Source organism: Dipodomys ordii, unplaced genomic scaffold, assembly GCF_000151885.1.
Source record: "Dipodomys ordii isolate 6190 unplaced genomic scaffold, Dord_2.0 Scaffold77, whole genome shotgun sequence".
NCBI classification, from domain to species: Eukaryota; Metazoa; Chordata; class Mammalia; order Rodentia; family Heteromyidae; genus Dipodomys; species Dipodomys ordii.
Genome location: NW_012267293.1, coordinates 3,704,828 through 3,718,986, shown reverse-complemented (window position 1 = coordinate 3,718,986; position 14,159 = coordinate 3,704,828). Strand labels below are relative to the sequence as shown.

At 34.7% G+C, this 14,159-nt stretch overlaps 1 protein-coding gene across 1 annotated transcript in view; it reads left to right on the top strand.

Annotated features, from left to right (window-relative positions):
* Pacrg (PARK2 co-regulated) overlaps window positions 1-14,159 on the top strand; it is a 384,427-nt gene that overhangs the window by 33,756 nt on the left and 336,512 nt on the right. Inside the window, exon 2 of the mRNA XM_013024542.1 lies at window positions 12,614-12,748. Within this exon, the coding sequence (XP_012879996.1) occupies window positions 12,614-12,748 (135 nt within the window). The remainder of the gene's footprint in view (window positions 1-12,613; window positions 12,749-14,159) is intronic.

Below are 14,159 nucleotides of genomic sequence, written 5' to 3'. Positions count from 1 at the left end.
TTTGACCCTTTCCCCACTGAGACTTAGAGTTTGTTTTGTTTTCTCTCTGCTGTTTCTGCAGATTGGATCTTGGGTTCAAATCTTGGCATCATTATTGACTCCTCTCCCTTTCCCATCTTATCCCACACATAAATTTTTAAATACGTCTGAGCAATGTCTTCATATATCTATAATCTCCTCATTTTAAACAATGTATTCATAGACTAATCCTTTGCAAACATAAACTCCAGAAAGGGAGAGAACTGGTCTTCATTCCTAACTACCTAGGAACCTAGAACAGGGAATGCTCCCTAGATAATCATGTGATGAATGAATGAATGCCTCTCTTCATCAGTTTTTTCATTTAGGCTAACATGCTCCATGTCTCTACCTACAGCTTAGAGAATAAATAGGATTCCTTTGGTTTATATCTCACTACTCAGTTGTCTGTCCAAAGCAGATGGAGAGTGCAGTGTGTAATATGCTATTTTAGGGCAGCATTAGAAGGGTGAATTCTAATGACAGCTGAGGGGCAAGTCCCAGCTGCCAGGAGGAGTACACATACTCCACATACTCACCACATACTCAACAGTCTGATAACCGGTGAAGCACAGAACAGACTTTCTGCCCTCCTCACCCCAATTGGTATGTTGTATCATTTGTATTTGATATATGCCATTTACATTCTATATTGCCATCCTAAAGCCAGTGCTAAGTGATAAGCTTGTAGTTACTCATGTCAATGTTCAACACAACTTTTCTTTTTTAAAAGTCTCCCTAATCCTCACTCAAAAGTGTCAAGTTTATATTAGGAATTTTTCTCCTCCAATAGTTCATAGCAACCATCTTATTTGAGTTTTTATATTTCTAAAACAGTAAAGTTTAAACAATAAGGGGAGTTTTCACTGAAATGTGTATCCTTTCTTGCTAACCTTATAGGGGTATATCCGTTGCCTTTGTTACTTTCCAGTTAAGTTATAATGTGTGTGCTTTATCTGAGTGACAGCTGTTTCTGCACATTTCTTCCTACTTTATCTGGTCATGAGGTTTGTCACTTATAATCAGGGTATTTACTATCGCTATAAATTAGATAAAATTTCAGAGGACTTTTAGAGGGTGCCACTAAGCTGATAGCAAAGTAGAACATTTTTTGGCTAGCATGAATATATTATAGATTCATCTGAAATTTATTTTTTATTAAATTGCTGTTTCTGGAAACTATCAGTTTGCATCATTACACAGTATTTTTCAAACTTTCTATTAAGATATTTATGATATGTAAGATGCAAATGGTTATAGTCTCTTCACAGATAAAATTAACATTTTCATTCTAATTATTCAGTAGGAAGGAACTTTACTTCAGATAAAATGTGTTTGGATATGAAGTATTTGTCATGCTTTCAACATTAAAGTGTTAGAGGATTGGAATAGATCTTAAACTCTTGTCCATGTAAATTCTTTCACATTTGGCTGGCTCATTTCTCTGGCCTTAATGTTAGGTGTGACAATGCATTAGCCAAGCTGTCTCCATCATCCAGGAATTTTATCAGTTCGACAAGACAGATGCTAAATAGGACAGTCTAAGTTGAAGTCTCTGATGACTTTTCAAAAACAGGTTGATAGCAAGAACTATATGTAGGCACTTAAACATGTAGCCTTTATCTAATTTAACTTTAAGAAGAAGGTCACTTTAAGTATATTTTCTGAGCCTTGAACTGTCAAGATTTCTCTTTTAGCATTTGCTTATTGCATCTCTTCTTTTTCTCCTATAACAAAACATTTAAAGAAACACTGCTGTCTATTACTGTAAATGAAAATTATGCACCCAAAATGGTGTTGTCTAATCATTGCTTTTGGACAGTATTTTAGAGCAGATTATTTTTGAAATCAAACTTGAGATCCAAATATGTTCAAGTTTAGTTATAAATTTAAGATGACCCAATTACCACTTCCTCAGTAATGCCTGATGCTCTCTTGCATTGTACGGGAGGTGGTCATTGTAATGAAGCAGCCAAGCCGAGCAGGAACAGCCACTCACCAGAGATTTAAGCAATTCAGGATCACCAGAGATATAAGCAGCTCGCCTGTTCCATCCTGCTGCTCTCCTCTGTGTTCATTTGTCTTCATGTGCTACCATGAATCCTTTCAGAAAAAAAAATCACAGCACAACATGTTCTCAAACAGAAAAGCTAAGTCTACTAACTAGGCATAGGCATTTCTATATTTTTAATTGAAATAGCTGTCATTTTACTATGCGTTACCATCTCATTCTGCTAAGCATTACATCTTTCTCATTACTCTCATCCGAAAAACTGCTTTATAAAATATTAGTTGTCTATAATCATTATATGAAATGCTAATTTTCATCTTATTATAAGAGACACAATATTAATTTTAGTTTTTCCATGCTAATCATATGCAAACTAGTCTATACAAGCACTTTTACCAGTTGAAATTATTTTATGCAAGTGCCTCTCAAGCCTTAAATTTTCAGGTTTACACACTTGTATAAAGAAATTTCAATGGGGGGGAGGGGGGAGGCTGGGAAGGGATGTGAAGGGTAAACCAAAGGAGGAGGCTGCAATCCTTGGTAAGAAATGTATGCATTATCCTGCCCATGTAATTGTAACCCCTCTGTACAGTATGTTCACAAATAAAAAATAAATAAATATAAAAAATGAAATTTCAAAATAGGAAATATGGATTTTGTTGGAGAGATTTCACAGGGAAGAGAACATGTACTAATCTCACTAAGACTGGATTTTTTATTATAAAGTTGTGTTAACAATGAATGATTATTCAAATGTAAGCAATAAAAAGAAAGTTCAGATAATTGTAATTGTAATTAATCAGTACTAGCTACAAAGATTGTAAATAGACAAAACTAGGAGATAGTAAATAATTCTTTGGTACATTTTGTATTATTGTACTGAATTCTTTCAACTTTTTGCTATGCCATCACAGATGTATTTCTATTTCAGATTTCAGGTATATTCATATTTTCTCTCCAAAATATTGTCTATATTGGGTATAATATAAACTTATTATATATCTATTATATATAATTTGACCCTTTGCATTTTTGATAAAAATACTATGCCTAGTGACTATTGAATGTTGGTAAAAATCAATTTTAGAAGTTACTTAACTATTTCTAAGAAATATTTTAAGCTATGTAATCATAGACCTGTGTATACTCATTCAAATCTATACTATACTTCCCAAGTACCTCGAACCACTTCAGATGAATGCATTAGTCATACATATCTTTTACTCTTAGACATATTCTAGCTCATATAAGAATTCTAGTGTGGTAATCCCTTCATTTGCTTCTCTTTTCCTCTGTTCAGTTACCATTAATTTTCTCTAGTTTGCCAGTCAAGCTTTGCTTCCAATTCAGATTCTGATTGGCCCTAGGGTAGGATGGCAGCGCTGGAAGATATCTGGATCTACTTTTTTATTCCACACTCACTCCTCCAAGTACCCAGTCTACCTTCCACTTCCTCACAACACTGCTGCTATACAATCCTCAGGCGGTGTCTTATTCAGATCTTTCCACTGCTGTGACACATACCTGAAAAGAAAGGGGAATTTATTTGAGCCCATGGTGAACTAGATTGATTGCTTTGGGCCAGAGGCAAGGTTGAAACAATGTGGCACAAGGGTGTAACAGAAGATCCAGAAATCAGAGAGCAGGGAGAAGTAGCCAGGGTCAAAATACACCTGAGTGACTGACTTCCTCCCAGTAGGTCCCACCTTCCAGTTCTACCACCTCTCAACAATGGGTCAACTGGTTTTAGAGTCTGAATCCAGTCTATCCATAAAGTAAATCAATGGTTAGGTCAGAGCCCTTATGATTTAATATCCGCTGGAAATACCCTCTCATACCCACTGTGAGGTCTGCTAAGCATAAGGCAATCCAATCAAGCTGATAATTGAGATTTACAATTGAGATGGCTTTAGTTGACCTCTCTGAGGCAAAACACAAACAAAAAACACATCTACCATTCATGGATTACCAAGATACAATCCCTTCTCCATTCATGGATTACCAAGATACAATCCCTTCCCCATTCATGGATTACCAAGATAAAATCCCTTCCCCATCTCTTGCTAACATTCTGACTTCCCTCTTGTCTTCTCCTGTAGAAGCTGCTCGTAAAGCACCCAGTGACGGGTACTGTCTTAGGTTTCCTACCTTTTTCCCCATATATTCTACTCCTGGGAAATGTTGCCAATTTCCATAGGTTGAACCTACCACTTTCTCACAGGTAAACTTTATCAAGAGTTTAGGCTTACTAATAATCTCCACACTGATCTCTTTCTTGTCTAATGTCATATTCTTTCTCTCACAAATGTAACATGCAGAACAAATGTAACAAGCAGAAGTACCTAGTAAGAGGTGATCTGTTTGAAAAGTTTTACAAAAGATGATGTTTGTGCTGAATCTCGAAAGTAACTGGTGGTTTTTCAGTTGGAAAGAAAGAACAGTGGCCTGGTGGAACAGTGAAATCCTAGAGACCAAACCAGAGTAAGACGTATTATTTGATGCTTTCTTATGCTTTAGAGTACTTGTGCAGGGATGGCTAGAGCAATCAACAGTGATCTCTTAAATGTCTTTGTGTAGCATGTCAAAAGGAAATTTATTTATGGAGTTCAGCAGATGAGAGATATAATTTAATTAGTCTATTAGAATATTCATTGTGTAGCACACAAAGGAATGATCTAGAGAAGGCAAAGCTGGAGGCAAGAAGAGCAAATAAAAGACAGACTTTTTACAAGAAATTCAAAAGCTTTAGATGCACAATGAATAAATTGGAAAGCAAAGATGATAAAATATTTTTATAAACATAACCAGTACATAATATCTTGCAATATAAAAAACACCTGTAAATTGCTGTTAAATTGGTAAAGACATTAAAATGCATCCATAAGTGTATGTTTCCATATTGATGCCAAAATAAGACAGTGGCATTTCTCATTTGTTAGCCAGAGTAATCAAAATTAAAAAACAGGAAGATTTGGCAATGTTTCTATTAGGAATCATAATAAAATCCATGTAAGGCTTAGTTTATCTGAAGTTTGGGAATCTATCTGAAGGAAATAATAAGAAACATAGAAAATGGTATCTGCTTAAAATACTTAATGCAATTGGGGTAGAAAAAATGGAACTAATATAATTCCAACTATAATTGCAAATAGTTGGCAGAATATTGCTTAGCCACAAAAACATGTTTTATAACAATAGCAACATCAAAACATTTTCCCAGAGTAAAAAATGTACTCTAAATAGGAAGACTATAAAAATACAATATTTGTATTGTTATATTTTTAGGAAGTTTAAAAAACAAAGCACAAAATTACTAAGTGTAGGGAACTTAGATGATTTATAAGATTTTTTTCCAAACCTCCTGCAGTCTCTTCTCCTGTATATGATTTAAGTGAATAGGCTATTTGCAACTTTGTAGTTTTAAATCCAGACTCACTCTACCTCTGGCTTTTTCACATTCAACCAATTATGCACCCTAGGTATATCTCCTTCATGTTTTTTAAACTAAGTCTAAAATCTGCCACAGTGACTGAGCAAAGTCCTATGAAGCAAAGGTACTGAAATGTTTTTTTAAGGATTTACTTATACCAGTTTGATACATAGCATGTTACTTATCCTCTTCAATTTCCTTGTCAAGAAAGTCAATTCCTAAGGAATTGTTGAAAGTGTATACTAATGATGTTAATGAACCAACAACTGGAATATTAGTAATTGTTATTTTGGTTCCTACTCTGGATGCTGCCCTAAGTTAAGCACTTTTCAACTTCATGTTTAGAACAGGTTATACATCTTGATTCTACCTGTTCCTGACTCCAGGGCATCCTGTAAAATCTGGGAAACAATAGGAAATAATAAGGTGCACAGATACTAATGTTGTATTTCCAGGTCTCTGATTTTAGAGCTTGGCCAAATAAACTTCCTAAAATACATGTTTTGAACATTTGCCTACCACCCACCCACTGTTATACGCAGCGCCTGATTTCTCCTACCCACCCACTGTTACACACAGCGCCTGATTTCTGAGGATTACATCATATATCCATATAATCAATGTGATAGAGAAAGAGAGAGAACAAACATCACTTCTGTCTTTCTTTTCTGTATGTTCTTATCATAACTGTTACATTTTTAAGTTGATGAAGCTTATTATAACTACTGCATTTATGCTACTGTCCAGGTACTCCATTTTGTTACTGTCAGTCTGAGAATTTTCCTCCTTTCCTTTTGTCCTTCCTTTCTTTTTCCTTCCTTCCTTTTTCCCTCCCTCCCTCCTATCTTTCTGTTCCTTTGATAACCTTAAGTGTTGAAGAATTTCTGCCATATTAAAAAATTACAATTGACAATGGGCCAGACTCTAAACTAAAACACTTCTCACTCAGAAGTCTAGGCTGATGGCAGCAAATGTACCAAACCTGGGGCTCATGTTCTAGTACCTGCCTAACTGGGAAATAGCCCATGCCTTGCTCACCAGCAGGACAATGGCAGGACTTCAATCAATCAAATTTCAGGTTGAAGTTTATAAAACCTGAAAAATCAATACTTTTGCCTTTCACTGTTTCAGTGTTTTAATGAGTTGGCTACATGGTCCAAGTCAAATAACAACACAGACTTCCTACTTGAAATGAAACTCTTGTTTCTGTAGCTCCACTGTATGCCAAAGAAAAAAAATAATGAAGAGAAAAATCTCAACCCTCACGATGAAGAATTTTTGGAGAGCCTTAAATTCCTTCCTACTTATTATTATTAGTTTGGTTGCCATATGACACACACTGTGATCTAAGTCCTAAATCCATGACAGCACATTTAATAAATGCAAGCGTATAAAGTACTCTGTCATCTGAAGTCATTTCCAACTGCATTCGATACCTCAGTTCCCAAGTGCATTAACTTTTATTAAAAGCATTCTGCTGTAACATCCATCCTTCCTAATTGGTTTACAGATTGCCCCCACCATTCAGGCAAATCTTAATTGCATTTCCTCACAAATCTGGTTTGATTTATGGTTCCTTATTTGCTTTATATTATTTATAACAAAGCAGTATAAAAATCTTAAAACATGAAATAAAATTTACAATAGTTCCTCTTCCACAAATATAGGGCTTAAACTAAGGGTTCCTAACAGATTTTTTTGCTTGCTTTAAAAGTTGCTTAGTCAAGCTATAACTTTATATATGGCTTTTAATATCTCCTTTATCTTTCCAGAGTTACTTGTATTTACTTGGTTTTCATGGACAAAGATTTAGAAATATTTGGAATTAATTATGTTCTTTTTTAAGGCTTTGCTGTATATACATGTATTTGGAAAAGAAAAAAATGGTATCATCTAGGGTCATACTGATGAAACACAACTGTAAGATTAAATAATGTCACTATATATATATGTATACATATTATCACTTCAAAAAGGTAGCTACATGAGAAGAGACTGCTCATGTAATTTTATTGTATAATATATAATACTCATATGATTGTATTGTTACATATATTAAGTAATATCACTTTATATATAGTAATATCACTGCAATAAGGTGGCTACATGAGAAAAGGCTGATTGTTTTATGAATTACAACTTTTGAGATGCCAAGAGTTAACACAGGATGTATCAATAGCAGAATCAAAAAGTATATAAGATGGTTAAAATTAAGCATATAGTAGAGAAATAAAATTAGAACAGAATCTCAAGAAGAATATTGTTGTTTGTGATGGCGAATTAACATGGATTATTTTGTAACATTCTCTTCTAAATAAAAACTTTCCATTGAACTGTAGACATGGAACCATTTCTGTAGGGTGTGCATGAAAATTTATGGGAGGAAAGAAGTATGAGTTATCTCTATCAATTTATAAAAAGCCTTCTAGGCTTCTTGCAGAGAAATGTGTTCCCTCTTTCAAACTTTGAACAGTTAGAATTTGGAGTTCAGAAGCAGAAATACTGTAGTAGATAGAGCAGGAGAGTCAAAAACAAAAAAGAAATTGATTTTGAAGAACCTGTAAAGCAAGGAGGAAAAGTGAAAAATAAACATTTACTTCTAGAAAAAATTGAAAATGATGATTAGAAGATGATAAGCAATAAAACATCCAAATAAAGGCTATAGTTGACTTTCAAAAGTGAGACATTGGAATTTTAATATCATTAATGCTGTGAAAGAACCCCAAATACCAGCAGTATCTGCAGATACCATAGCCCATGGAGACCCCCTCCCTAGCAATATTGACAGCCTTATCTCTCTCTCTAAGGGAGGAATATCAAGAGGACACTCAATGGAGAATGAAGGATTTTTTCAATACCCAGTCAGAATGAGGCCATGCATGTATGATGTCAGTGTAGAGAATTGGGGGAGTAGTAATGAGGTGCTCTTTACCCCATCTAGCCAGGGAAGTATGATGGAGGCCTAGTGGGTGTTAAAACCTCCACTGTCACTTAATAATACATGAGGCACTTCCTTATTTGAGGTCAAAAAAAGCAAAGGGAAGCACTCGTCCCTCCATCCCACCTTAGCAGTAATGTACTGGCGCACTCTCCCACATCCCTGCCAGAAATGTCAGAAGTGAGCTGAAACAGAAGGTTTAACTTGCAGAGTTTGGGAGTAGAAGTGTAGCTCAGTAGAATGTACTTCTCTAGCATGCATAGGCCCTAGGTCTCATCCCCAGCACTGCAACAACAGAAGATAAACTCAAAGAGAAATTCTAAGTATGTCCAAGTAACCCACAGAAATTCAGGAAAAAGAAAATAGAAAATGAAGAAATTGAACAAAACAAAAACAAAAAATGACACAGCATACTTAAGCTTTAATGTAATAGTTACACTGAATATAAATGACAAATACACCAAATAAAAGGCAGAGATAGATAAATACATTGTAAAGCCATGACCCAATGATATACTAGTTACAAAAATTCCAATGTAATAATATAGTCACATGTAAAGTAAAAGAAAGTGGAAAATGACATGTGGAATTAACACTAAAAGAAACTTGGAGTACCATAATAATATCAGATAAACTTTAGGGAAAACAAATTACCAAAGATAGAGACAGAGATTGCATAATGAAAAAGGGATCAATATTGAGGCAATGAATAATGAAAACAACGGTCACCCTACTATGAAGTCACAAAAATCCTAAGCATCTATATAGTAAAATCCAGTGGCCAAATGTATAAAGGAAACACTGAGAAATCTTAAAACAAAATAGATAAATTTGCAATAATAGTTGAAGACTTAGACACCCTTTTCTTATCCACTAATATTACAACTGTCAGAAAATCAGCTAAGTTGTAGAATAACTAGTAACATCATCACCACGGCTAAGGGCCTAATCAAACATGTAGGATACATATTTGTTTTGAATGGCTACAGAACACACACCAAGATGAACTATGTTAAGGGTCATAAAACAAACCTCAAAAAATAAAAAAAGAAAATCTGAAATCAGACACATATTTCTAAATAACCCATGGAAATTCCAAGACCTGAATTTGGACTGAACAAAAATGAAGTTGTACCTATATCTATAGAAAATAGCTAAAACATTGCTGAGAGGCAAATGTGTAGTACTGAATATATAACTAGAAAAGGTAAAAATAAATAAAAATAACAAACCTATCTCATTTTAAAACTAGAAAAATAGATGCAAATCAAATGTAAAAACTTAAAATCATAAATAAAAATGAAAATACAGGAACACAAAGAATAAGTCTGTAGAGAGAAATAAAACTGACAATCTACTAGAATGATAAAGACACCAATACTAAATATTAGAAATAAATAATGCTTACAACTATGGATACTGCAGACATCAAAAATAATAATAAGGTAAAACTACAAACCCACATCTGTGATTCTGATGAAATTTACATGAAATGGGTCAATGTTTTAAAAAATATAAATTACTTACAAGTCAATAACAAACATAATATAGTTTGGGTTTTTTTTCTTTTTTTCTTTTTTTTTTTTTTGGTCAGTTGTGGGGCTTGAACTCTGGGTCTGAAAGCTGTCCCTCAGCTTTGCAGCTCAAGGCAAGCACTCTACTACTTGAAACAAAGTGCCACTTGCAGTTTTCTGGTAGTTAATTGGAGATAAGAGTTTCACGGACTTTCCTGCCTGGGTAGGCTTTCAAACCATGATCCTCAGATCTCAGTCTCCTAAGTAGCTAGGATTACAGGTGTGAGCTGCCAGCACCCAGCTTGAAATAGTTTTATAGCTATATTTCTAATTTATATCAAAAAGCAAGAGAAGATTATATGAGCATAGTAACTAGTGCAGAAAAAGTTAAGTTGAACATTCATAATTTTAATCTCATAAAAATAAGAGAATTTCTCAACTACATAAAGATTATTTCCAAAAATTTCCCAACTTGTTTATGTTTGACCAAAATAGGAAACAAGCAGCATGAATTTTAATGGTAAATTTTTAAACAAACTGTAGTTCATCCATACCTTGAAATGTTATCCATTCAACATTAGAAATACTAAACTATTAATAAACAGTTAATTTGACTTATATGAATCTCCACAGATTTGTGCTGAGTGGAAAAGAGCAAGTCCCGAAGAGTCTTCTGCTGGATATAAAAATTGAAATAAACAAAATTGTATCAATGGTGAATAAGTAGTTGCTGCTTGAAGGCAAAGGGCTGGAGCAGAAGAATGTGTCTATGTAAAAAGAAACTGTGGTGGTAGAAATGTTCTAAGTTTTACCCATATGAGTGCATGCAAACACATACACCATGCACGTTTACCATACACATCCACAATCACCATGTAATTTTCTTTAAATACATCATGTGTTTGTGATATATTCCCTCAACCAACTTTCTCTTTTCAGATTAAGGCAATTTTTGTCTCTTTGGATTGTATTCTGTCTTTTTCTTGAGGGTATTAAAATGATGCCATGTTGGTAGATGGTAATCTTTTTTTATAAGTAATTTGTGACAAAAAATTAGTCCTTTATAAATCTCAAAAATGTGACTTTAAATGACTCCTTTATGAGTTATAAATTCTAGAAATCATAGCTTTATTGTTCCTATAATAATGGTGTAGTTGAGAATGGACTCCATTACCTATAGCCTGTAGGTAAAGAGATCTGTACAAATGTCAAATACATAAGGTTATTTAACAATTTGGTGACTTCCGCTGAAAACTTCCAATACCAGAAGAAATTCTGAATGTCTAATAAAAGGGTATCTTGCTTCCTACATGTGATAACCCAAGGCATGACTCCATTACTCAAGTAATCATATTCTTGGAATAAACATTAACATGGTAAACTCTAAACTCTAATCGATGACTGTGTTAACTCATTCTCCAGATCATCCACTTCACTATTCCACCATTTCTTTCTTCTTTTGTGCACTTCCTTAGGCTTGAACTTGGGGTTTAAATACTGTCCCTGAGCTTTTTTGCTCAAGGCTAGCACTTTACCACTTGAATCACAGTTTCTTGAATCACAGTTCCACCTCTGGCTTTTTTGTTGTTGTTGTTTTTGTTATTAATTGGAGATAAGAGTCACATAGACTTTCCTGCCTGGGCTGGCTTTGAACCATGCACCTCAGAATTCAGCTTCCTAAGTAGCTAGGAATATGGTATGAGCCTATTCCATCTTTTCTGAATTTCTTAATACCCACTTTCAGAACTTATCTCTTATATACATCAGATATAATGTGCTTAGATTTTGTACCTTTTATATCATTATTTGTTGTATGTTGTGACAGATATTAGTTTAATATTTGTTTAAATGTTTTTACAGAGATTTAACTTGATGTAATAAAATACTGATAAATTATTTGCTAACTTGTCCATTTTAAGTATTATCAAAATAATAATGATTTTTATCAACTAATATAGGAAATGAGAAGTACTTACCTTTTTTGAAAGAAACCATCATGTTTGTCTATAGTGTAGATTACAATTTTCTAAATAGTTCATTTACCACATTGAATTTTATAGCCTAGTGAATTTGTTTAGCTGTAAATAATATATATTTAACAGATATGCTTAATGTGAATAATTCAATAAAATACTTCTTTAATGAACAAATATGATTTTGCAAGAACAAATTCACAATACCTATTCTACCATTGCTTTCTCATGAACTGATATTACTGTTTGTAATATACATACATAGTAGACATCCTTTTTAAATAAACTCCATCATTAATTTTATATCATTTAAAATTGTTAATATTCACAATGACAAGATATGCCATTATTTTATGCACAGACAGAAAGAATGAAAAGAAGTATTTAAAAATGTATTCCTTCAGCATTCTACTGTGTATGTTAGACCTGAGGTTAGAATTTTAATTTATCAGATCATACCATGATATTTTAAATGACATTTTCCAGACCTGCTTTTTAAAATAGCTTGGAACAAAGTAGATCCCTAATAATGGATGTAAAATAATTTACTTTTTCAAATGTTTGTATCAATATGAGATTTCATTTGTCATTGATTAGATAATTTGGGCTGAATCTTCAACCATACTTTATGCAAACTATAATTCTTTTCAAAAAAATAAATAAAAAGGTTCTAGCTGGGATTGTTTGTTTGTTTGCTTTGAAACCTCATGACTTATTCTTCCCTTCAAGGTTCGGGGCCCTCCAGCTGCCGGGGCATTTAAAGAAAGGCCAACCAAGCCCACAGCATTTCGAAAATTTTATGAACGAGGAGACTTCCCAATCGCCCTTGAGCACGACTCAAAAGGAAACAAAATCGCCTGGAAGGTAAGTCGGGGCACATTTGCGTCCGCCAGCGGCGCTGTCCCCCAGTGCCACCCAGACCTGGCTGCCCAGTCTAAACCCCAGCAATCCCGCAGCAAATGGAAGGTGGTAGGTGAGCTGTTGGTGAAAACCCGCTCTGTCAGCTGTCCACCTTAACTAACAATTAAATTACAGCCTCCAAAGAGGAAAATGACAGCGTTGCTTTGCCTTGGAGAATTGTCTCTGCTGCCAGATGCATCTCTTCCCCCCCCCCCCGCCCATTTCAAGCAGTTCCCTCAATGATGGAACTGGAGGCTGGCTATGGAGAGCAACAGCCATTTATCTCCACCCAATTTCACCTCTCTACAGGACACTTCCAAATGGAGGCTTTAATTACCTCAATGGATAGGTCAAGGTCTGTCTGCTCCCAGGCAGTGAGAGTAGAATGCACAAGGAGGCTGCCGCTCAGGCCAGGGCTGGGCTCGTGGTCTGCAGGGCCCCATCAGCCCGGCCGAGGTTGTCAGTCTGCCCTGTGAGAGGCTGACCTCCACTGCCACACAGACTCTTTTCTGACAAAAGGTTAATTGGCTTCAAAATAAATGTATTGCCTAATGACTCCGGTCTGATGTGGCCCTGCTTCTTTTAAAGGGCTCAGTGATGTTACTTGAAAAAAAAACAAAAAACAAAACAGAAGCAACTCGTTTTAAAGGAAAAAAGCAAAGCAAAGCAAACAACCTGCCAATCTTTTAACCAAAGAAGGCTTTTACATTTAATTTGAAAAAGAAATGCTGATCTCTTACTGGCTTCTGCTATTTAATTTTTTGGTTGTCGTTATCAACAGCTTTGCTTTTGGTGATATTTAATAGCAATACAGGCTTGTAAGCAATTGCACAGGTTTTACTATCAGATTGGGCTAAAGAAAAGGAGAGGTTTGGGCCTAGTGTCAGTGAAATGAAGCAATTCAGAGGTTAACTAAGGAGCCACGGTGTTTAAAGGTGAGTGGGGGCACTGCTTGTAATTAAGTAACAAATAAACGAATGTAATGTTAAAAATAAAATTGTCAAATGAAAGAATTGGTCAAAGTAAATAGATGAGAAAGAGGCATTAAAATTAACTTTCCCTCCTTTCTCGAAAGATGGAAAGAATAGCTGTGTCACATCTATAGTATACCTTTTAAAAGTGTTTTCATGCTATCAACAGACATTTCTCAGTCATCCAATCCTCAGTTATTGACCTCAGATTTATACCAAGTTATTTAACAAGAGAAACATGCAGGTATTGGTATTATTAATTTTGTTGTCAATATTTTTTAACAGTATTTATTTATTTAGTTATTTTATTTATTTATTTTTGGGTCCGGTTGTGGGGCCTGAACTCTGGGCCTGGGCACTGTCCCTCAGCTCTTCAGCTCAAGGCTAGCGCTCTACCACTTGAG